The following is a 23,691-nucleotide window of genomic DNA, read 5'->3' as shown; positions in this document are numbered from 1 at the left end:
ATCTTGAAATATATACAGAGGGTAAAATAGCTGCAAAAACTGAGTTATCACCATGTATCACTCACCTGACAGGAAACTCTGCCGATTCCAGCTTAAAGTATCCTGAGGGTTCTCGGTGTATATAAAATATGCAGAATTACCACTGTCTATGCATGATGAGAACTGCTGCTCAATATCAATCTGTCTGCAGTCCATACTAAAGAAATTCTTTGTTGTATGAATGTGACTGAGAAGTATGGTAATGCTGCATTGTTGGAAAATCAAAGCCCTGTACAAGCCTCTGTTATGTCATAACATACAGTAAAATCTTTTAGGTTCTTTCTCTATGCAAAAATATGGGGAGGACAAAGTCATATAAAAATAGACAATTTATTCCTGGCAGCGAGTTCATCATCTTTCAGTTCTCTTTCGCCAGAGAAAGAACTATTATCAGTCTGTCTTCATCAAAAGCAGGTGAGGGGAGCAACCAGTTACAATAAAACCCAGTGGGTTGCCAGGAATGTGCAGTATTGCCTTTGTCAGTCATTTATACATGAATTTTGATGCTCTTTTTACCAGAGTATTTCTAATTGCTACTTTTCCAAATTTCTCCCCAATATATCCCATAAAAAAATGGCTTGATTTAATAAAGGTAAAATAAGTAAGAGCAGTGCAGAGTAACAAATCAGAATGATGTCTCATTGCAAACTTTTCATATAGATCCCATATCCCTTGGATCCAGTAGCCCATCTCTTTCTCTTTCTGCAGGGACTGAAAGCAGGAAGGATGTCAAACTTGAAAATATACTAGTCCCTCCTCAATAGAAAGAAAGCTTCTGTTTATTTTTCCAAGCTCTCTGTTGAGGTGTCATCCAAGAAGTAAGGTTCACTGCCAAGTCTAAATGCATTTGATACTCAAAAGAGAAATACCACCTGCAAATACACTCAGAAATACATTTGTGTATGTTCATCATTGAAGGTATATCAGAAACATGGTTTTAGCAAAAAGAAAGCATAAAATTCAAAAGCCTTTCCAATTCATCTGTAGATTTGAGTTTGAGGTGGCCACCAAAATGAAGTGGGAAATACATCTGTGCACTCTGGGACTTGTCAAACCTTCAGCTTCACAAGTCCACCTCAAAATAAGCTTACAAGAGACAAAAAGCCTCAGAACTTGTGGATGCCTTGCAGGAATCCTTCCTGTGTTTAGAAATTGGAGAAGATTCTTTTGCAAGAGAAATTGGAAATTCCTGAGCAACAGATGAAACATCCCTTAATTTAAAACATTATAAACTTACATGAGCAAAACCATCAGGCTAGGCTTAGTGCTTTGCTAGGCTTCCTGCCTCAACATCTTAGCACGTTATCGGGGCTAGCAGATGAACCACCTGCTCCTGAGTAAAACTTGTGTGGTGGACCTGATTTAGGAAATCATTTATGAAATAGGAGTGGGACTTTTTATAAACTGACAAGAAAACTTGTTTAATCTCCCTTGCCTTTTGCGTAATCCCCTCTTCAGTCCCAGTCTCTCTAATTACCTGCTGTTAGATGCTTTTTCTCAGAAATCTCTCCAAACCATGTCTGGTTTATTTCCCTCAGCAAATAGTCTCCTTTTAGCTGATTTTATAAAACACTCTATGTGTTTGCTGAGTGAATATTTCAGCTGCCCTCTGGCAGTGATGAGCTGACTCTAAACATTAGGGTTTCTGTTTTGAACATGTATCATCTGCAGCTAGCTAATATTTCTCTCCTAGATTGTCACAATGACTTCATGTTCCTTTCTTGTAAATCTGGTACTTTAATTGCATTGTCAGAGGCCCTTTAGGTCACCTGGGTGGCTATGCCATTAACCTTGGGCTTATCTTTCAATTACAGATTTAAAAGTGTCCATATACGTATTTTGCTGTCATGCAAAATAAGTTATGGAAAACTTGCCTCTATGCAACTCTTCATTAGAGGAGTGAGGTCTTAAGATATCCTATATTGAAAAACCTTCATGTATTTCCTATTTGGGGCTTTAGTAAACAAAAGAAAGATGATCATGCTGGAATTAAACTTCCAGTGTCCGTTCAAGGGCTCTTCTGTGCCCTGTGCGTTGTTATACTAAACCTCATCCTCTTCCTTGGTGTATCAGAAGTTGAGCAATTTTAGTCTGCAGTCCTTCTCATCCTAAAGAACTGTTGAAATTACCATTCCCTGCAACGATTTCTTGGATGTTAGCATCAAGGAAAAGTAATTCTCTTAAAGGAAAAAAAGAAGCAATGATCTCTTTTGGGAACGTGAATATTCATGATGGTGGTACAGGTTTCATTTATCATCCCTTCCACACAGTATGTGGTAGCAAATGAGCAGGAGGCAAAGTGTAAGAGCTTGCTAAAGTAGGAATTGCTATTTATTAATCTCTGCTTTTGTATACTGCGAAGTAGTACACTTCTGTGCTGAAATGTTTGTGTAGTTTTAAATATTTGTTTCTGTCCAGGTGTGTTTCTTAGGCACTTGTTATGTCTGCCTTGAGGGATTTAAATTTGTAAGCACCATCTGTTGCTGTTTGGTGTGGACACATATGGCTAAAGAATAGATATTAGTGGAGATAGGGGTATGGCTGTTGCAGCTCATGCTACTCAATCTCTGAACAGAAAGTGCCCATTTCCTTCATGCTGCTGAGCGATTACAATTTTGTGTCAAGCTAAGAGAATAATAAAAGAAATCCAAATCCTAAGGAAGACAGAACCCATGTTTAAACTCAATTTGTGCTTTAAAAAATACGAAAAGGGGAATGTCCCCTTTCCTCCAAAAGTCTTCTGAGACTTGTACGATAAGAAAAAAGAGACTGCGCTGTAAAGTTTTTCTTAGTTATTTAGCCTCTGTCCTCAAATGAGTTGTTAATTCAGCCCTTCTAAATGTGTGGGGAAACAAGACTAGTGAAATGCATGCCCTGAAAATATCCTTAATATATACTAGGAGTGTTTATTTAGTTCCCAGAAAAGGAGTTACATGGAGAAAAGTTTGCTGTGAGCTCCACCTCAGCCATCCCTCCTACATTGCTCCCTGTGTGACCATCTTCTGGAAGAAGCTGAAGCCACAACCCATCTCTGAGCTCTTCCTCATAGGGCTTGGTGATAAATGAAGTGGGGACTGGGACTTCTGTGAGTCATGTCACACTGAGATGTTTCACTCTCCTTCAGTAATTCCCTTTGCCACCTTAATCACAAAAACGCTTTCCCAACCAGCTTGCTTAGGGCATAATGATAAATTGTAGTGGAGGATAAATGTTTATTATAATTTGATGTTTCATTCAGAATTAAGTAGCATGGCCCTGTACTCTCTGGCCATATATTAAAACCCCACTCCACGCTTTAAAATGACAGGTTTATTTTACCGTTTTTGCCTTGCAGGTCAGTTGCCTTCCTAGCTTGTTTCCAGGGCCCCCTCTTCCCTAAACTTGTTTCTCCAAGCTTTTGCAGTGCTGTGTTCAAAGTATGCTTCCTCTGGGCTCATACATACCGTTTCCTGTGCCTGGTGTTTCTTCCAGCCTAAAAGCAACCAGATCCTAAGTTTCTGTGTATCAGAAGTCTGAAGCCTGATTGGTGCATGCCTTTTTTGTTTTGGTGCTAACTCCACAGTGTAGGCCATCATAAACACATAAGCAAAAGCATTCACAGTTTTAACAGAAAAGTAATCGAACTATTGTCTGCCTCTCCATATGTTCCTCAGTCTTCCAGTAGAAACACCACTCCAGGACACATTTATTTTTCTGGCTTAAAGCCAGAGTCTCTATTTGCTTTTGTGAGTGGCTAAGGAGTTGTGGTTTTTAAGTAACTGTAAGCCTTCAGTTGCATGATATTTTACAACCAGGAATTACTGCATTTTTAAATTAAGCATATGAGGTGCCCTCATGGATTTCTGCTGTGACCAGAGCAGATTAGAAGCAGTACTCATTGAGGAAGGGTTGCCCTCAGCTTTCCTAGGTAGGAGAAGTAGGTTGAATGGGTGAAAACTGGCCCTCCTTGCTTTTTCTTCACCCTGAGATCCTTGTCCTCCTCAGGAACCCTGATGATACGGTGCAGAAATCAGGCTAAAATATAATGGCTGAAGGGCTCTTATCCTTTAGTACTCATCAGCATTTAAGGGACCCAGCAGAATTTTGTTTTCTCACTGCACCATGCAGCCATGAGTACAAAGGAAATGTTTTTTCCACAAATTGCCTTTATGTGGAGAAATTACACGTTTTAATTGAGCTGCTGTTTTATTTTGGGTTTTGAAATGTTTCATTTTGTATTTCCATGGGGTTTCTTCAGGCATTTTCATTACATTTTCTGGTTGGGTGCTTCCAAAAAAATCCTTATTATAGGAAGGAAAGATTCTACCCATGACAGGATAAGCCTGAATCCATGAGTAAATCAAGCTGTTCTGTAGCCTAAGAATACATATGGTAATTTTGATTAGTAGCTCTGTATGGATAGTGTCAATGTCTTCTGCTTCCTTGAGTATGAAAAATTCCATGTTAAATCGTATCTCCCATGTGTTTTACTGTTCATATGTATTACTGCTGTCACATTGCTGGGGTATCATCATAAGAAGGGGAAAAAAGTGAGAGAGGAAATTTATTGAACAACTTGTCTCAATCAAAACCAGTATGAAAACTGGCTTTTTTCCACATTTAACAACATTTCCATTAGCTGTTCTAAGAGTCAGCCTTGGGTCTTTCAGCATAATTTATTTTTTTCCCCCAAATAGGATAAGATAGTGAAGAATTCCAAGATGTCTTTCATTTATTTAATTGGAGGATAGCTGCTGGTAGTTTTATATCTATCATCATGTGAGTCTGATGTAATGTACCTTTAACTGCCTGTAAGGCTGTTGCTGAATGAAACGTAGATTGATTTTTCTCTGTTGTTTTTTCTCCCTTTCTCTTACCCTTCACAGAGAGCTGCCTCATTCCCCTCAGAATCTTCTGGCCACTCTAAATTCCTCATACAGCCGCAGTGTGATGCTCTCCTGGGTTCGCCCCTTTGATGGAAACAGCCCTGTTCTCTACTACATGGTCGAGCTCTCTGAGAACAGTGAGTGAAATTTCAACCTCATGTTCTTCTCAATTATTCAGCCTTCTTTCAGACTCACCTTTTACCAGAGCTACTAACAAAACATTGTATGTTGTATGCTAAATGAGAGACTGTGCGTGGAGGGTTTTACACTTGACTATGTGCATGCTGTAAGAGTTAAACAACAAAAAGAGGCTTGAGATATGGAATGTGATACAGGAAAGCCTTAATTCCACCTCTAGCATTGCCAGCCAGACTTGAAGCACAGCAGTTCATTCCTCAGTGCTTCAATTCAGCATCTGTAAAATGGCAGTAGTCGTTTTATGTCTTCCCATTGTTGTCTTTTGCTCTGGTTTCATAGATATCTGGATGCATTCAGAGCCCCAGTTTCACCTGAAAAATGCAGGCAGGAGGATAATAAGAAGGAACTGATGGTCTGTCAGAGGAATATACTTGGATGTCAGTAGGAGCTACTATCTTAACTGTATATGGGTTCATATATTTTCTCTGCTTTCCCTAGGTCATAATTTTACACCCTTCATTTTGGTAGGAGTAGGATGCCTAACTCTAAGATATCTAAATACCTAGCTTCATGGATTACAGACCTGGTCGTTGCGAAATGCCATTTCTCACGGTTTTGTCATGCTGTATCTGGTCCTTTGTGGCTCTCGGTTTGCAAGGTTATTCAGGGTCATTGCTAATGCCTCTTTAGGAGTTGATGGAAAGATGAGGTTTTGTGGAAATCAGTCACCTTGGCAATGCTTTGTAATCTCTATCACTGTAGAAGGTGAAAATCCAAGCCTAACAATTGATTCTTGATGAAAAAATTAAGAGCATCACTTTTTCTGACATGTGGAAATTAGCCACTGCATAACTGAATGTGAAGCAGTCCTGATTTCTGATTAATGAGAAAGAAGCATTTTGTTTCGCCACACGGAGAGCTTGAGATGAAACTTGAGCTTCAGATCACATACAGCCCTTTTGCTTGGCAGGCAGGAGTGCATAGCTTTTCAGATGTGGAGGTCCCAGAACTGATGATCTTTACATCTGTTAAGCACAGTGCAGTTTTCTAATCCTAGCAGAAATCCCAAGTCATGGCCAGGACTGCTGTCCTTAAAACATTTCTTTTTGAGCAAAGACTCCTGATCTTTTGGTGAAGCAAATGACTGAGAAAATGCAGTGTTCTGCACTCACAACCCCTCTCTACCTTTTTTATCACCACCTTCTTTTTTATTTTGACTCTTCTATCCTTCCCCTCCTATTAAGGAGCTACAAGCCAGTAACTGCTTTCTAGCTTTTCCTTACCTGTTCTTTCACCCAAGGACATTACACTTGTGTTTCATGTTTCCAAGAGGCTTTGACAATGACAAGCTAATAAAGCCGCAGTCTGGGAACATGATGCAAAGGTACTAGAGGTAAGTTTGTACATAGAGACATCACCCAGCTGGCAGAATGCGGGTCCTGCACTGGGCTGCAGGACTGTTGGTTGGGAATCTTCTCGATTGCGAAGAGTCATTAAAAGAAGAGGCAGCTCACTTGATGCCAGGAGAAGTTTGAAAGGTCTTCAGCTGCTTTTCTAGCAAGGATGCTTTGCAGTTGGTCTAATATAGGAATGGGGTAAATGTGCCATCATTCTAAAAATGCTGTAATTCATTCATTGAAATATGTGGAAGGCACAGCAAAAAACAGCAGTAGTTTTCCAGAAATCGTGCAAACAGTCCCTCAGAACTCCACAGGATCCTGTGAACCCTTGCTCACTCCATGATAGATCCAATAATTTTGGCTGATGGCATTGCAGTCTGCCACTGAGAGAGTCTCATTATCACAAATCATAGGTAGATGTACTTCAGCAAACTTGTAGCTGCAAAAAACAAACACAGAGCTGGCTTGTTGTGAATGTGAATTGAGCGTCTTAACTCCCAGGAATACTCTAGATCTTGCTCTCCTTTCAGTTTTCATCTTTATGTTTGTTTACTTTGTTTTTATATACAGTGTCCAACAAGTGGTTACTCGCAGAAGTAGGACTTCTGTAAGAAGAGAGGAATCTAAGCCCTTAAATATTCTCCTATTGTTGTGTTCTCTCATTTCATATATTATTGCTCAGCTGTACGGATGCCGGTAGAATAGTAGAAACAATGTCAGCAGTGACTTTGGTTTGGAAAGCTGACTTTGATGTCTGCGTATTGTCTCTGTCTTGTTTTGGTTTTTATTTTCTTGAAGTGTTTGTTTTTCAGAGTTGTTTTGATCTCAGTAGTGTGTGGTTAATATTTAGTTTCTACAGACCTCCTACTCCTTTGGAAAACACCACCTTGCCTTTGTTCCCACCCATCCCAAGTGATGTTTGTGAATGAAGCTGATATTTCATCTTGTGTAGGTATAGTTTTCTCTGATATGACTGTGCAGAATCTCTCTTCGCTTTTCAAAGAAAAATTCCTTTCAAGTTTTCTGTCAGTCCTGTTTTGTGCCACAGAAAGAGTAACTGTCAAGGAGTCAACATATGTCCTCTGTGAGCTCATCTGCCTGCATCAGTAGATCCTTCACTGTCAGCAGCAGTGCAATGTGCTTGACTCCTAATCCCCGTTTCCTTTCACATGTGTAAATGTTAGGGAGGGACATCAAAATTATGATTTATTTCCCAGTTAGCAAAACTGCGTAGGAGACTTTCTTCTTAGTTCTGTGGAGTTTTGATACATGAGCTTTGCTTTGCAGTTACAGGTGCTGAAATGTAGTCTAGCTTTGTTAATTTTTACCTGTTTTGGATCACTTTCTAATAGCTTTAGGAACCATTGTACGTTCTGAAGCATGTACCATAAATGAATACATAATAACAGTATCTGTTTCAGAGAAATAGCTGAAGAGGGTTCAAAATAATGACTAAATTTCAGGGGGCTAATTACTGGCTGCATTAGAGAGAGGAGTGTCGCTCCACCTGGCATGGATTAGAACTCCTTTTCATTAATATCATTTCAGAAAGGAGATATAAACCCCTTATTTTAATTAGCGGGAAAAAAAAACAGTAGCAGATCGTGCTCATAAATTGCTGGAACTATGAACAACTCTTGTCACCTAATTTTTAAAATGAATGTACTTGGCACAATGCAATAATTCTCAAATTACAAGTATTCATAGTAGCCCGTGTCTGTGGGTGACTCGAGACATATGGCCTTAAACATTTGGGGGCAAATTTATAACCTAATTTGAAAAACACAGTTCCTGAGAGCACAGTCATTAAGTATTCCTGCCCACACAGAGCCAGAAATGGGAACCTTCATTGGAAATAGGATTTTTAAATAAATAGGACCATGCATTGCTGTCATTTGCACTAATGTGGTTTTGGGGTGTTTCATGACCTGCATTAGCCCCTGTCGCGATATATCTAGGAATTCCAGTGAAGTATCTTCATGGGGTTAGAAGGGGATTTGCTTATTTTATTCCAAAGATGTTTAGATTTTAGGGATTAATCAAAAAATATTCTGAGTAGTCTTTTAACTGAAGAAATAAATTAATACTTAAAGAATTCTGCTGACTACAATGAAGATAAAAGCCCATTTTTGTTTTATCATATTCTGGGATGTCTATGCTGTGTGCTGTAATCGTGTAACACCAATTCATTACATTCTGCCAATGAGGAGATAATAAAAGCTCCTATGGAAAGTGTCTATACCTGCTTAGCCTAAAGCCTAGGAATTGTCATCCTGAATTTGGTAGGAATATTCAGATGACAAAAATGGGACACATTGACAAATCTTTGCAAAAATCATAATAAAACTATTTAGTTTGTTACAACTGGGACTCAGATCTGCATAAGGAAGTTCTTTACTGTGGGGGTGCTGAGGCACTGGAACAGGTTGCCCAAAGAAGTGGTAAATCATAGAATCATAGAATCATAGAATAGTTAGGGTTGGAAAAGACCTTAAGATCATTCAGTTCCAACCCCCTTGCCATGGGCAGGGACACCTCACACTAAACTATGGCACCCAAGGCGCTGTCCAACCTGGCCTTGAACACTGCCAAGGATGGAGCATTCACAACTTCCCTGGGCAACCCATTCCAGTGCCTCACCACCCTAACAGTAAAGAATTTCTTCCTTATATCCAATGAAAACTTCCCCCATTTAAGTTTTAACCAGTTACCCCTTGTCCTGTCACTACAGTTTCTAATGAGTAGTCCATCCCCAGCATCCCTATAGCCCCTCTTCAGACACTGGAAGGTTCCATCCCTGGCAGTGTTCAAGGCCAGGTTGGACAGAGCCTCGGGCAAAAAGGTCTAGCGGGAGGCGTCCCTGCAGGGGGGTTGGAGCTAGATGACCTTAAGGCCCTTTCCAACCTTAACTCTTTTGTGATTCTATGATAGTGTTAAAAGATACTTTTTCTCAGGCCAATGGTAGACCTTATTGAAGCCCTACCAAACAAAGGATGAACCACTTAATTTTTATTTGAGCTTTTTGCAGTATCATGTATGGTCATGAAGATTTGAAAGATGACTTCAGTGAACCACAGCAGTATAGCAAATTCCAATACTACCGTCTACGCAAAACCACCCTGGAGAAGGAAGGAGACGGAAATGTACTCCAAACCTGCAGAAATCAGCCTTTTGCAATAGACCTAATCTGTAATATCAAATTAGAAATTATTTTTGAAGAATTTGCAATTAATGCAGGAGTTGTAAGGTAGATAGGGAAATACAGAAGAAATGCCTCTTGGTGAATGTCGTGGTTTAAAACCGGGCAGAGCTCCTTCACTCACTGTCCTAGCCCTTCCGGGTAACTCTCCATTACATCCTGGGCATGACGTGCTGTGGTATGGAATACCTCTTTGGCTAGCTTGGGTCAGGTGTCTTGTCTCTGCTTCCTCCCAGCTTCCGCTCCTCCTTGACAGAGCATGAGGCTCACAAAGTCCTTGACCAAACCAAAACATCATTGTTATCAGCTCTGTTCCCGAGCTGAAAGTCAAAACACAGCACTGCACCAGCTACCAAGAAGGAGAAAAATGACTGCTACTGCTGAACCCAGGGCAGTGAGTTACCAGTGTTATGAAACATATCACAAATACATCCAAAAATTCTTGACAGAACAAAAGTAATTTCTAAAACTTCACAAATCACATTGTAAACTAGAGAGTAGCCTGTGAGATTTCTTTGTTTCCAATAAATTAACTTGGAGAAGCACTCAGAGTTAAAATAAAAAAATCATAGGATGGATTGAGTTGGAAAGGACCTTAAGACCATCTAGTTCCAACCCGCTGCCACAGGCAGGGACACCTTCCACTAGAGCAGGTTGCTCCAATCCCCATCCAACCTGGCCTTGAACACTGCCAGGGATGGGGCAGCCACAGCTTCTCTGGGCACCCTGTGCCAGTGCCTCACCACTGTCATGGTGAAAAATTTCCTTAAATCTAACCTGAATCTCCCCTGTTTAAGTTTCAGCCTATTCACCCTTGTCATATGTCATGGTTTAAACCCAGCCAGCCAGCTCATTCACTCACTCCCCCCTTTTTCCTCCCTCTTTCTTTCCTTCCCCTCCACCCCAAGCCCCCTTTCCCCACTCCCGGAGGGATGGGGAGGAAAATCGAAAGAATGCAACTCCCACAGGTTGAGACAAGAACAGTCCAGTAACTAAGGTACAACACAAAACCGCTGTTTCTACCACCAATAATAATAATGGTAAGGGAAATAACACGGGAAGAGAATATGATACCACCCGCCAAAAAACGAGTCCACCCCAGAAGACCCCATGTCCTTCCGGGTAACTCCCAGTTACCCCCCCGGGCATGACGTGCTGTGGTATGCAATACTACTTTGGCTAGCTTGGGTCAGGTGTCCTGTCTCTGCTTCCTCCCGGCTTCCCCTCCTCCCTGGCAGAGCATGAGACTCACAAAGTCCTTGGTCAGGGTAAACATTACTTAGCAACAACTGAAAACATTGGTGTTATCAGCGCTGTTCCCAGGCTGAAAGTCAAAACACAGCACTGCACTAGCTACCAAGAAGGAGAAAAATTGACTGCTACTGCTGAACCCAGGACATCATGTCACTATGGTCCCTGATGAAGAGTCCCTTTCTGGTGTCCTTGTAGGCCCCCTTCAGATACTGGAAGCAGCTCTGAGGTCTCGGTGCTGTTTCTCTTTTCCAGGGTGAGCAGCCCCAACTTCCTCAGCCTTAGTATGGGGAGTGTTCCAGCCCCCTGATCATCCTCACTTTTCACCCTCCCACTCTTGTTCAGCCTCCCACTCATTTTCAGCCTCTACTTTCCTTTTGGCCTTCCACCCCTTTAATTCAAAATACCTGATCTCCTTAAGATGATAGCCAGCTAAACATTGAAGTGCCTCAGACAGTAGCAATTGCAGCAGCAGAGCAAACAAAGCCCAGAGTACATTCTAGGCAGTTTAAATTAAATGAAGGATTAGCACAGTCTGCTCAATCTAACGGAGGCTTATTTAATAGTTTGACCTTGCAGCTCTTTTGTCACCATGGAGCTTCTCCAGGCTTCCTGGGACGGGCAAGTGACAGTCACCCCTGGAGGAGAAGAGTGTTAAAAATGTTATGGCATGTTTCTGCTGTCACAATCGCTGCTCTGTGCAATTCTGGGGTTTGTTTTGAAATGTTTAGTTTATTGATTATCAAAAGAAAAAAGGCTTGACATTTAAATTTTAAAGCTACTCTGCATAGTCTCTGTATCCACTGCTCTGTGAGTAAGCAAATCCTCCCCAAACCACCTTCCTTTCTGAATCAGAGTGCCTAGGAGATGAATAGGCTCCGTTTATATTAGGTTTCAGTTTAATCTCTCTTCCTGCCAGATCTTTTATCTTCCACCAGGAGAGGAAAAGGAATTAATAAAGTATTCTACAGATGCAGCATATAAACAGAGTAAAGCCCCAAGGTGCTGAAGAGATTAATAGGCCCTGTTGTTGAATCAAACTCCTCACTACATTGAGCGCTTGGGTTAAGCACTCTCAGGTGGTGTTTACACTCGCAATAAACAAATGAAATGCTGTAGGAAATGGACCACTACCCAAGTAGCTCATACAGGGGTGTTTCACTCTCTTGGTGGTGTCTGCTCTTACATTTTCCTCAGGAAGCTGCTTCAGGCATTGTCAGCCATACCTTAACTTTGACTTACCTTGATTTGTTACTATGTACTCTGGCTGTAACCAGGTGAACAGTTGTTTCTGAAGCCTCAGGAGAAGCTTGATAAAATCCAGAGGGAACTGTGATGCAAAAACCTCCTAACCAATGCTTTTCTAGACAGCACAGGAGTGCGTCCTCTAAGGTCTTTCTAAAAGAAGTTCGATGCTCAGAATTGCTGTCTTGATCTTGCAGCTGCAGTGACTGCTGGTAAATCATCAGCTGGTGAGGACAGAACTTGACTGCTGTGCAAATGTCCCTCTCCAACATTCCCAGTATTCTGCTGTGTCAGTTTTCCTCTTAAAAAAGATTTTGTTCTCAGAAAGCCATTACTGGAATAAATATGTTTTGGGTAATTCAAAGATGCAGTGTTTATAGCTCCACTGGCAGCAGACCCCAGAAGACTTAAACTTGCTAAAGAATCTGCCAGAAAAGCGCTAAATTAGTGGTTTATATCTTGGTGTGAATTTTAGCAGGCTTCCACATTTGGGACATCTCATCTTCATTTTCAGGCAGACGTCTAGGTGACCTGCCAGGAGCTGCAATGCACTTCTGATGAGCAACATGTACAGATATGTTGCCAAAATCTACAGCTAGCTCCTCAGTCATTTCCAGAAGTGTTGGTAATTTTGAGCAGGGAGCATGGAAACAGCTGGTATTATTTAAAATCTGAACAAATCTTTAAATTGGCTGATTCCATTGCTGTACTGTTGCAACACAGACCAAATGTCACTTCTCCCTGACTCTTTCAGTCATGGCTTCAGGGAAAATGTGTGACACCAGCCTATGAAGAAAAGAAGTCAGGATATTTAATTTTCAACATGTTTCATTTTCTGACCTCTTTGAAAACTTGAAAATGTAATTTGGGCATCAGAGGAGCTCAGTATGTCAAGTATGTGAACTGACAAAGAGGGTTTTATAGTGCTGCCAGGGCTGTTTATACCAGGCAATCTTCCTAGGAAACGAGTAGACCAAATGCCATATACTGTCTCTAGGAAAAGAAAAAACTGCAGACGTGTAGAATTTGCAGCAGAAGCTTTCTTAGGTCTTACAGCAAAGGTCTGATTTGGCAGAGAGAGAGTCATGCTTCTACACCTGCTTGCAAGCTGGGTAGGAAGATATTCCAAACTGACTGTGAATTTCATTACAGGCCTTCCACCAGAGCCACTCATGGGTGTGGTGGTGTAATGGCCTGCCAAACAGATGGGTTGTGAAATACACAGCCCATCTGTCTTTATCATGCTTGTTTACTCTTTTATTAAAATGCTAATGAATATAGTTTTTATTTATTATGCCATGACACGTGCAGCATCACTTTCCAGTAGACAAATGTGCAATCTGCATAACCGTGTGGGCTGACAGGAAGGTTTCTTCTGCTGAAAAGAAACTTCTTCCCAAAGTTCCTCTGAGGAAAACAAGCACAAAGAGCTCTGAGCAGTCAGAGGCGTTTTCTCACTTCTGCAGGGCTTTTAACAAGCACTGTCATCTTTTTTCACATGTAAATTATTCCAACAGATTCTCCCTGGAAGGTTCACCTCTCAAACCTTGACCCAAAGATGACCGGTGTCACTGTGAGTGGACTCACTCCAGCCAGAACCTACCAGTTCAGAGTGTGTGCTGTTAACCAGGTGGGAAAGGGCCAGTACAGCTCTGAGACCAGCAGGTACAGTAAAAATAAATATCTGTGTACTGGAGGTACAATAACCTAGAACTACTGGGGAAAAAAAACCTGCTCATTGTTCGTGAATGACTGAAGTTACTTGTTGCACAATAACTGGGGAAGGGAGCAGTTAGCATTACCCAAGCCTCTGGAGAGTGCTCTGCAGCTGCCAGTAATTAGTGATCATGGCAATTAGATGATGCAGGATATCAACACACCATGAAAGAGGTGCCCTCATACTTCCAGAGTATCAGTTAAGCAGAATCTTTTTGCTCTTGTGCTAAGCCCCAGCAGTTAGTCCAGGAAGGAGGACAGCATTCTCCTAATGTCACTTCTGGAATTCACCCAGATGCGACAGAGAAGGATGGCTTCATCAAATTTAGTTTCAGATGCATCCCCCTTCTTCTGAACCAAAGCTTGCTGAGAGCTTGAATTACAGAAGAGCTGAACTCTAAATGGCTTTTTCAAAATGTAGGAGTTTGATATGAAAAATATTGAAAGAGCTGAAAGAAACAATTTGGAAGGAGTCACAGACACTGGACCTGAGCTCTAACTCATTCAGGCTTGTAATCTTTTTAAAGAGTTGTAGCAGCCTGAGTGATTCAGAGAGAATAAGGTTACCTCAGCTGTCTGTCTTGTTGCTTGCTTAACTGATTTCCTATTATGTTGATTTGTTGTAACTATTTCATGCATGTCTTCAGCAGTTTGATCAGAGTTATATTTCCTTCTAGTCATCAGACTTTGATAAAAGAAACTGGTTCCCATGGAATGGATACATGAAATAGAAATGTTATCAGTGATTTATTTCAACACCCACCTCAATCACATTCTTTTGTACTTAGGTTGATGTTACCTGAGGAGCCCCCCAGTGCCCCACCTAAAAACATAGTGGCCAGTGGGCGCACCAATCAGTCTATCATGGTCCAGTGGCAGCCTCCTCCTGAGAGTGAACATAATGGGGTTCTTCATGGATACATCCTAAGGTAAGTAATTTCCTAACCTGGAAAGTCTGGAGATAGATCCATGTGTGCATGAGGGAATTCAGAATGGTGTGACATAAGAGTGTACTTAAAACTACTTCTAATTCCATTCCATGAAATTAAAGGAGGGCAACAAAGCTGGTGAAGGGTCTCAAGGGCAAGTCCTGTGAGGGCAGCTGAGAGAACTGGGGTTGTTTAGCCTGGAGAGAAGGAGGCTCAGGGGAGACCTTATCACTCTCTACTGCTACCTGAACGGAGGCTGTAGTGAGGTGGGGGTCAGTCTCTCCTCTCAAGTAACAAGCAATAGGACAAGAGGAAGCTGCTTCAAGCTTCACTAGGGGAGGTTTAGATTGGATATTAGGAAAAATTTCTTCACCCAAAGGGCTGTCAGGCAATGGAACAGGCTGCCCAGGGCAGTGTCAGATGCACTGTCCCTGGAGGTGTTTAAAAGATGTGTAGTGGTGCTTTGGGGACATAGCGGTGGACTTGTCAGTGCTGGGTTAACAGTTCGACTCAATGATCTTAAAGGTCTTTTCTGACTCAAATGATTCTGTGATTCTGTAAATACATTCATTATTATTTACAAATGCTGTGGCTGCCCTGTTTTATTACAGAAGAAAACACCTCTGTTCAAGTGGCCACATGAGTGTAGGCACTTAAATTCTAGCCTGCCTGTTCTAGAGAGTCAATGAGCTGGGGGTCTCTGCTAGCTACTCTGAAAGGACTGCCTAAGTGGACTAGCTCCCTATGGAGACTCTCTACATCCAGATAGCTTTTTTCCATTTTCAAAGTGAAGTGCAACAAGTACTAAAAGTGTTCACATGGGAGGTTAGTACAGTGCAGCCTATGCACTGGAGATGTATATTTGCTTATTACAATCTCAGCTTCCTGCTAGAAAGGTTAATTAAATTTATCAAAGACACAATAGGGCTCCTTCACGATGGAAGACAAAAATAGAATCAATAAGCTTCGGTTTTGTGCCAAACAAAATGAAAAGAGAATGACAGGTCAGATGCTTCATGGCAGACCTTAATGTGGTTTTAAAAATCAGTCAGGTGAGTAAGATTCTTTCAGCCCCTTCTGTATTTATTAATGAGAAACAGATTCCAACAGGTAATTTGGAATCTAGAATACATCCAGTCTTTCTGCTTATACAGCATATATTGTGCTGGAAATGGTGTTGCCGCTCTAAGTAACCTTGCAGGGCATTTCCCTTTTGTAATTTTTGGGCACTCAGTTATACACTCCTGCCCACTTCAGCTACAGCTCACCTGCTTGTTTGGCAGCATACATATCCTGCGGTGCTAGCAGCCAGCTAGGGCCACACCTTTAGTAGAAGAGGCATTATCTAAATTAGGTATTTGTGAGAAACTCCCAAGCATTGCACCAACTCTGACATGCTTCCAAGTGATGGTTACAGCCTACTGTGGGCTGGCTGCTGACATTTTTAATACAGTGTCCTCCACACCTGCTAAAAGATAACCAAATGCTACAGTTAGATGCCAACATCCTGTTCATGCTGTGCTCCTACTTTTGCTGGCATGGATGGAAATGTTTTTGTGATGTTAAGAGTGTTGGTGAGCTCCCAAAATAGTCCTGGAAAGTTCTGTCTCTTTGCAGGCAGAGCTGTAAGTCTGTTAACCTGTCTGTCACCTGCACAGAGCCTATTATGCTGGTGGGCCACTTGTACAAGTGCCTGCAGTTTTAAGAGCTGGACTCAGTTTGAAAGCCGTACCAGTCATTAGTGACAGGCAGGAAGAGGTGCTTCAATTTTTATCTATAGGTGGTATCTTGTCATGAGACTTGGGTACCTATTTGCACAGGGTACAACTGTTGCTTGTACGATTCTTGCATTTAAACTGGTTTATTTGATGATATGATTAATTCCTTAGCTATTCCCAATGAATGTAACCCAGTCTCAGCTTTAAGTTCTATGAGAAAGCAATCCCATAGCCTCCTACTTCTGGTAACCTGTTCTGTTTTCTCCCTATAGTGTTTTCAGTGTTTACCTGAAGTATTTTCTACATCTACGAGCATAGTTGATCCCTGTCCTTGCTGTAACATCTCTTTCCATTTCAACAGAGAGTGATCATATTCATTCTACTCAGTCCTTGAACATTTTTGATGTCTATATGCTTTGTCTTGACTACAGAGCAGAGAAACCATTTATTCAACAGGAATTTAAGATTATCATGTAAAAGCACAACTGTCCCAGGTAATAAACCAGACTGTTCTTCGAAGTCAAATTGTGTGGTGACAGCAATGTGCTCTGAAGAAAAGTCTTCTTGCACTGATTTCTGTAGAATTGGGGTATAACAAAATGAAAACCGCCATGCGTCACAGAGACCCAATCCTCAAGACACACAAGATACTAAATTGATGGAACACCTGATCTTTAAAAGTGAAGGTGCACTGCACAAGTCATATGGAGTATACATCAAAGTCCATGGTGAGAAAAATCATGAAGACGTGACATTTCTGAGCTGGCCTCCTTCCTCTGCCCTTTTTCTTGCTGGCAGTATTGCATTTAGAGGACTGCCATGCTAACAGCATAATGGATTAAATCACAGGGGCACTCTACACCTTGTCTGCTAGGTGTGAGACAAAACATTGCCGCACAAAGAATTGACTTTGCCAGGAAGCATCCACCCTTCCCAGGGGACAGAAGAATGAAAAAGATATTGTGAAAGTTGAAGAAGAAGGCGGCATTCGATAAACTCGGATGAGGGCTGATATCTCTTTATTTCCATTTGTACTTCATAAATTGAATCGCACCAGTGTAGCATTACAAACATTAAATATGCCAAAATACGGTCAGGCAAGCAGCTGCTCAGCAGAAAATAGAGGGGTTGTCAGTGATTAAGAACTGATCTCTTTATAATAAGACTTTAGAACAAAATCTGTGGCTGAAATACACAAAGTTGTCTAGTCATAGAAACTGCACCAATTTAACTTGGATGAATTTAAAATCAGACTGTAAGATGTCAATGAAATTGTTCAATGTCAGTAAGCTTTTAGTCATTACTGCGAAGCAAAAGATGAGTAAGAGTGCATGAAAGTGGTGTGGTGAATAAAAACACAAATGTTCTCAGATTTGTCTTTCTGATGGAATAGTAATGCCTCGTGCCCCTTGCTTGGCCTCTGTTTTTTTTCTGGTTTATCTTTTTGTGAATTAGCATATTGTAAGCACCTAAAGGAAGGAAAACAACAGTATTATTCACATTCACAGATCTGCATGGTTTGTTTTCTATAATTTAGTTCTTCTCCATAGTTTCTTAGGCTGAAGAGACATATCAAAGGGGCCCTGTTTTCTGCAATGCAGTTTTTACATGGGAAAATATAGTCAGTGTTTCAGCTTCCTATGGCTTAGCAGAAAGTTTGGCAGGATGTTTACCACTCACCTGTGCAAAAAATTGTACAGGCAGGATGCTTACATGTACTCACCTGTGTTTGGTACAGCCCTTCTGGAATTCCAATGCTTAACCAACCCTTCAGTCTCAACTATATTCCATCCTTATTTTATCCATGAAGTAAATCCTGGTAGAAGCTAGAGATGACAACACCTGGAAGGAAGCGGAATGAGATGGAATGAGTCTCTGGAAGGTCAGAGCCCTCTGAGCTCTTCCTTTTCAGGTTTCAGAGGAGAAGGAAAAAAAACCATTTCTCAAGCTGATTTACAGCAGCATCTTGCTAAAAAAATCACATCTGGGCAATTTTTTCTACTAAATCACAGCTTTTACTAGACAGGCTACGTTTAAAAAGCTGTAATTTTTCTGCAACCATAAAACAGGATAAAATACCCATTTTGTTCAGCCCTGAGCATGTAATCTCAGTGAGATCAGATTAGCGATACTATAGCAGTCAAACATGGTACGGTTTTAGCAGGAGTTTGTTTGTTCTTTCTGATTATTTTTAATTATTCTTTGTATAATTCTGCTGTAGAAGTTTGCGTCTTGCCTCTTGACAAAGGAAGCAGTTTCGCTACTCGGGATATTTGCTGTAATTGATACCATCTAATTCACTAGCAAATATTTCTTCCCATATGGTAGGTATCGCCTGGCTGGCCTCCCTGGAGAATACCAGTATAAGAACATCACCAGTGCAGAAATCAACTACTGCTTAGTGAAAGACCTCATCATTTGGACCCAGTATGAGATCCAGGTGGCATCTTACAATGGAGCTGGGCTGGGAGCATTCAGCAGACCTGTGACAGAGTACACTTTACAGGGAGGTGAGCAAATTGGACCAATATATCCTTTAGCGTTACAATTTATAACATGCTTTCCTAAGGAGATGCGCTCTCTGATAGTCCCACTAACAACTTGTAAAATTAATGGTCATTTTGGTCAAATTTGACAGACAGCTTGGGGTAGGAAACACCTACGAATTTCAAATGCTGGAGTAGAGACAAGATAAGTCTCTGCTGTTATCTCTGTAGAAGAAGCTGTGAGTGAATTAAAAAATTATCTATTCTGTTTGACCCTCATGATGACCCTTGCAGGTCAGAGTTGGCTGCAGCATGAGGAATAAATAGAAATGCTGAAAAGAGCTGGGAATGGATTTATAGGGCCTGTGACAGGCAGGGACTGAGGTTACTTTGCCAGGAGAGTCAAAGAGAATGTGGAAGGGAATTGGGTTTATCATGGTCAAGGTATGCAATATTCTATGTATGCAGCAGAGGAGACAAAAGCTGAGTAAACCGGCTATATTCAGATAATCATAGGATACCTTGTTTTAGTAATACAGAATAAGTTTATAAGGAAACTATACTAAGAGAATTAAAGCCTGTGGAGAAAAGAGTGGTTTGTAGTATTTCAGGAATGGTGCATACATTTGCACAGAGGAAGATAATTTTATCTTTAAAGCCCTGATTTTTATGCTACAGCTCCTACATATCTTTCTGCTAAATGCTTTAAGAAAAGTATAAATTACATCAACAAAAGGATATGTAATTACTTTTTATAACCAGTGTAAGGCATGTTTACACCTCTAGATTGGTATAAAAATCCATAGGATAATTAAGCACCAGGCACTTAAAGCTTTCATATATTCCCATCATTACAGGGTTGTGCTGGGTGCTGAGCACTGGACAGTAGATGGTCTCTACTTTATTGGTCATAAAACAATTAAAGTATTTTAACAACTTGCAGATTTACAGTACATCAGTTAATTTACAATGAGAGAAGAAGATGTAGTTGTTTGTTAATTGTTACTAGGAGTACATTAGAACATGATTAGATACAATTTGAGGTGTAGGGAGATATTTAAGAAAAGATTATTCATGTGCAACACTCTTTAACCACAACAATTAAAGAAAGAAGCTATATTTTGTCTTAGGGCATGTAAAGGCATAGAGGAGTGTAGACACACTCTCACTCTTTCTAGAAGTATTTATAGCAGACCTTGAAATGTTTTTCTTAGTCTTCTCCTCACAGCCAGGATTAATGGTTTTCATCCAACTAAAGACCAGATCTCTGCTGAGAATTGGTTTGCCCAGAGAATTTGAATCTCTTTTGTGAATAGGCTTGTAATTCATCACTTTGTTTATTTGCACATTTTAAACTATCATAGCACCTTAACCTTCAATCTATTAAGACTTAGGTTTGGACTTCACACTCTTGTTCTTAAACCTGTCAATTGACTCTAATTTCCCTTGATGTTATGCACTGTTATTATCATCCTTTATTTATTGGCTGTCTGTTGTCATTTATAAGGATATAAATCCTCTGTAATAAATTAAGTATAGTCAGTCATATTAATCAGCAAGAGAGTTTAGACTGCAGGACAACCTGCAATGGCCTGTTTGTCTTAATGTACTTCCTAAATGCTCAATGGTGATAGACTTAGAAGAAATAATGGATATTTCTTATTTATTTTATATCAGTATTTAATAATAGCAGTAATTAACTATTTCACAGGTGCTGCCATCTCCTAATGAATGTCTTGCTGGGTATGGAGCCTTTTTACTTTTTAGAGTTGAAAAGGGAGGCTGGTTGGTATCAGTATCATTTGAAACTGGATTAATGCTGTCTCCGTATGTCACGCACTGCTGACCGAAACTCTGGTCCTTTATCCTTCTTGTAGTTGGGAAATGACAGGAAAAGCAAGTGACTGTTTCTTGCTCCAGAATGTCCTTCCTAAACCAAACCAGCAGGAGTGAAAAAAAAAAAAAAAGTCGTGTAAAACTGCCTTGTAAATCATATTCTGATTTTAATATGAGTGGAGATAAATGTCAGAGACATACAGTCCCATCCATCCCCCTCTCCTACTATGACTGCTGCTGCCTCTATCCTGACATGCATTAAATGATGTGAGCTGTGCTGGCAAGAACCTGTCTGTCTGCAGATGAAAAATACCTGAAACACCTCATATTAATCAAGTGTGCTATGCAGCTCAGCCTGGGAGGAAATGAGCACTGGGAGCAGATCAACTCATTGGCAGGAGCAGATCAGCATGTTGGCATCTTTGTCACAGGGAATATTGACTGGCCATATAAGCTGTGGATTTATACCAGAACGTGGTCTATTAATCCCTTATTAGTTCCCTGGCATTGCTTTAGCCACTGATAACTAATCAGCTACTCAAAGCTCTTCAAAAATCACCAACTTCTAGAATGTGGCTGAACTGAGAAGATGCTGAAAAATCAAAACTTAGAGAGGAGCTGGCATATAATATCACTTAGATAAAATGTCAGAAAGACTTATTGGCAAAGCACTGAACATCCTCACACTAAGGTCAGGCAGGTTGACTGTCACTAAATCTCGAAAGTCTTTTCAGAGTGATATTAAGCCTAATCCTTTGATGCTCTGTATATACAGATCTTTCTTCATCAGAGGTTTCTCCAGCTGTTCCTTACTTTGATGTTACTTTTCACAGGGATTTGTGCCAGCCTTCTGCATAGGGCAGTTTTTACTTATTTAAACAGTGTTGTGCAGGACTTTCCAGTAACATATGAAAGCTGAAGTTTTTCGATACCTTTTTATGGAAGAATAGATTTCTGAGAAATATAAGAATCTTTCTGGATGGTGATGATATTTTCTCTGCTCTGTACTATTGGGCATGTTTACCTTTTCCAGCAGGTTGATTTGAGAAAGCAAAAGCTTCCATTCTTTATTTTGGGTCTGTTCCTTTTATCTCACTATCATGAATACTTCTGAACTTCTCTCTCTTTGAAAAATTCACACTGCTCCTTAGATTTCGGTAAGGCAAGGTTTAAAAGCAGAGACTAAACTTTCCTTAGGCTCTTTGTATTAACATTAGCCCACTTTTGTTTCTATTAAGAGTGCTACAGCTTTCTTGTGATGCATATCCCAAAAGCCAGTCTTATGTCCTAAAGTTCATAGGTCTCACCGTTTAGTTCTTACTGTTTTGTTTTCCCTCCTGTGCCTTGCATGGACACTTTGAAAGGATAGGAAAGCCTGAGAAAAGGGCCCTTCCTGCATTAAAACGTGGAAGAGTCACCAGATTAGTGAGTCTTGAGGGTGTGGAGAGAAAGATTAAAGCAAGATGAGCCAGGTCCAAAGTAGTCTCTTCGTCAGGCAGTGGGAGGTGAATCAGAGACGTTTATAAGACTGAGGCAAAAACCCTAGAGAAAACCTGGCTGCCTGAAAGCTTCCTACTTTATATAGGAAATAATCTTGAAAAAGGAATCTCTGAATAAGGAGAGTCTTCTGCAGCCATTCAGTTTCATCTCACTAAAAAGATACTTCCTTTAGTTTTCCCTCACATATTTTTGGCAAAACCGTCTTCCTCATTCACTTCCTTTTGGGAGCCTACCGACCGCTGGGGAGCATCCATGGCCATTTTGGGCCCAGCTGCCCCTGTGCAGAAGCAGGTTGGAATTGTAGTGGCTGGATTTTTTATCTCTCTGCTTTGTCAGTGTTAGGTGTCATTTGCCATCTGCTGCTTTCTTTTTGTTTGGTTGTTGTTTTGGGAGATTTGGGGGTGGGGTGGGGTTAAATGATTTGACAAAGGGTGTGAAAAGAGCAGTTGTCTCAGTGAGGCCCTGGCCCCCAGCTCTTAATGAAGAAATATAATCTTGTCCTTGGGAGAGGCATGCAAGAAAGGAAGAGGGCATTTCCCAGCTTCAGGAAGCAAAACTCATCAGGTAGTGCCAAACCTCATAGTACTGAATTTCAAATATGGGCATGTGTAGAATTGTACAGACCATTTTTTCTACACACATGCTGCAGTTCATAGCACAGCAGAAGGTGTCAGCCGGGCCTGTAGGGGAATAGAATTTGTGGGAGGAATCTCATGCCTCCATGGCAGACTCTCCTTACCGTTCCTACCAGGAATGTGCAGCTTTAGCACTTCCATCCAGTTCATTAAAAGAACAACCAAATCTTCACATATAGGAAAACCTGACGTTCCCCGAGCCTGCCTTATTTGAGGTATTGAAGCTGCTACTTCAAAGATCAGGCACTCCAGAGAAGTAGGAGACTTTTCTACAAGCCTCTGCTAAAGATCTGTATTTAAGCCCAGGAGTCTGGCTGTCAGAATCCCTGCAGGATTTACATGCTATTTGCACGTAGCTAGAGACAGAACAATTACATGTACACATGCTTAACCATAATGCCTTCTCTCCTTTAGCTCGTCAGCAAAGCCCTTTTAATGACTTTTATAGAGAGTGCTTCTATGACCTTTTCTACTTGTAATGCTTTGCATGAACTTGCAGTCCCAGTGGCTGAGCTATTAACAGATTTCCAACCACGTGAGCTTTATTGGGAAGAAAGTAACAGTTGGTTTTGTCTGACCAATTTGATCTGCGATTCTGAGATGACTCCCAGATGGATCTCCGCTGTGAGACAGTTCAGGAATACTTGCAAACATGATGAAGTACAGGTTTAAAGACTAAGAATGTAGCTGCTTGAGGATTGCTCTTGGAACGCTTATTTGACATTGGTAGCTTC

The 23,691-nt window shown here is 40.9% G+C and overlaps 1 protein-coding gene across 1 annotated transcript in view; it reads left to right on the top strand.

Moving 5' to 3' along the window:
* The window catches only part of SDK1 (sidekick cell adhesion molecule 1), a 418,140-nt gene that overhangs the window by 280,162 nt on the left and 114,287 nt on the right, over positions 1–23,691 (top strand). Inside the window, exons 14-17 of the mRNA XM_057416915.1 lie at positions 4,905–5,041; positions 13,655–13,802; positions 14,642–14,782; positions 18,829–19,010. Coding sequence (XP_057272898.1) covers positions 4,905–5,041; positions 13,655–13,802; positions 14,642–14,782; positions 18,829–19,010 — 608 coding nt within the window. The remainder of the gene's footprint in view (positions 1–4,904; positions 5,042–13,654; positions 13,803–14,641; positions 14,783–18,828; positions 19,011–23,691) is intronic.

The sequence above is a fragment of the Pezoporus wallicus genome, unplaced genomic scaffold, assembly GCF_028554395.1.
Source record: "Pezoporus wallicus isolate ANWC-B61680 ecotype Strahan unplaced genomic scaffold, APGP_CSIRO_Pwel_v1 scaffold_7392, whole genome shotgun sequence".
Taxonomy (NCBI): Eukaryota; Metazoa; Chordata; class Aves; order Psittaciformes; family Psittacidae; genus Pezoporus; species Pezoporus wallicus.
The sequence above is the reverse complement of the archived record's forward strand: the minus strand, read 5'-3'. Positions and strand labels throughout refer to the sequence as shown.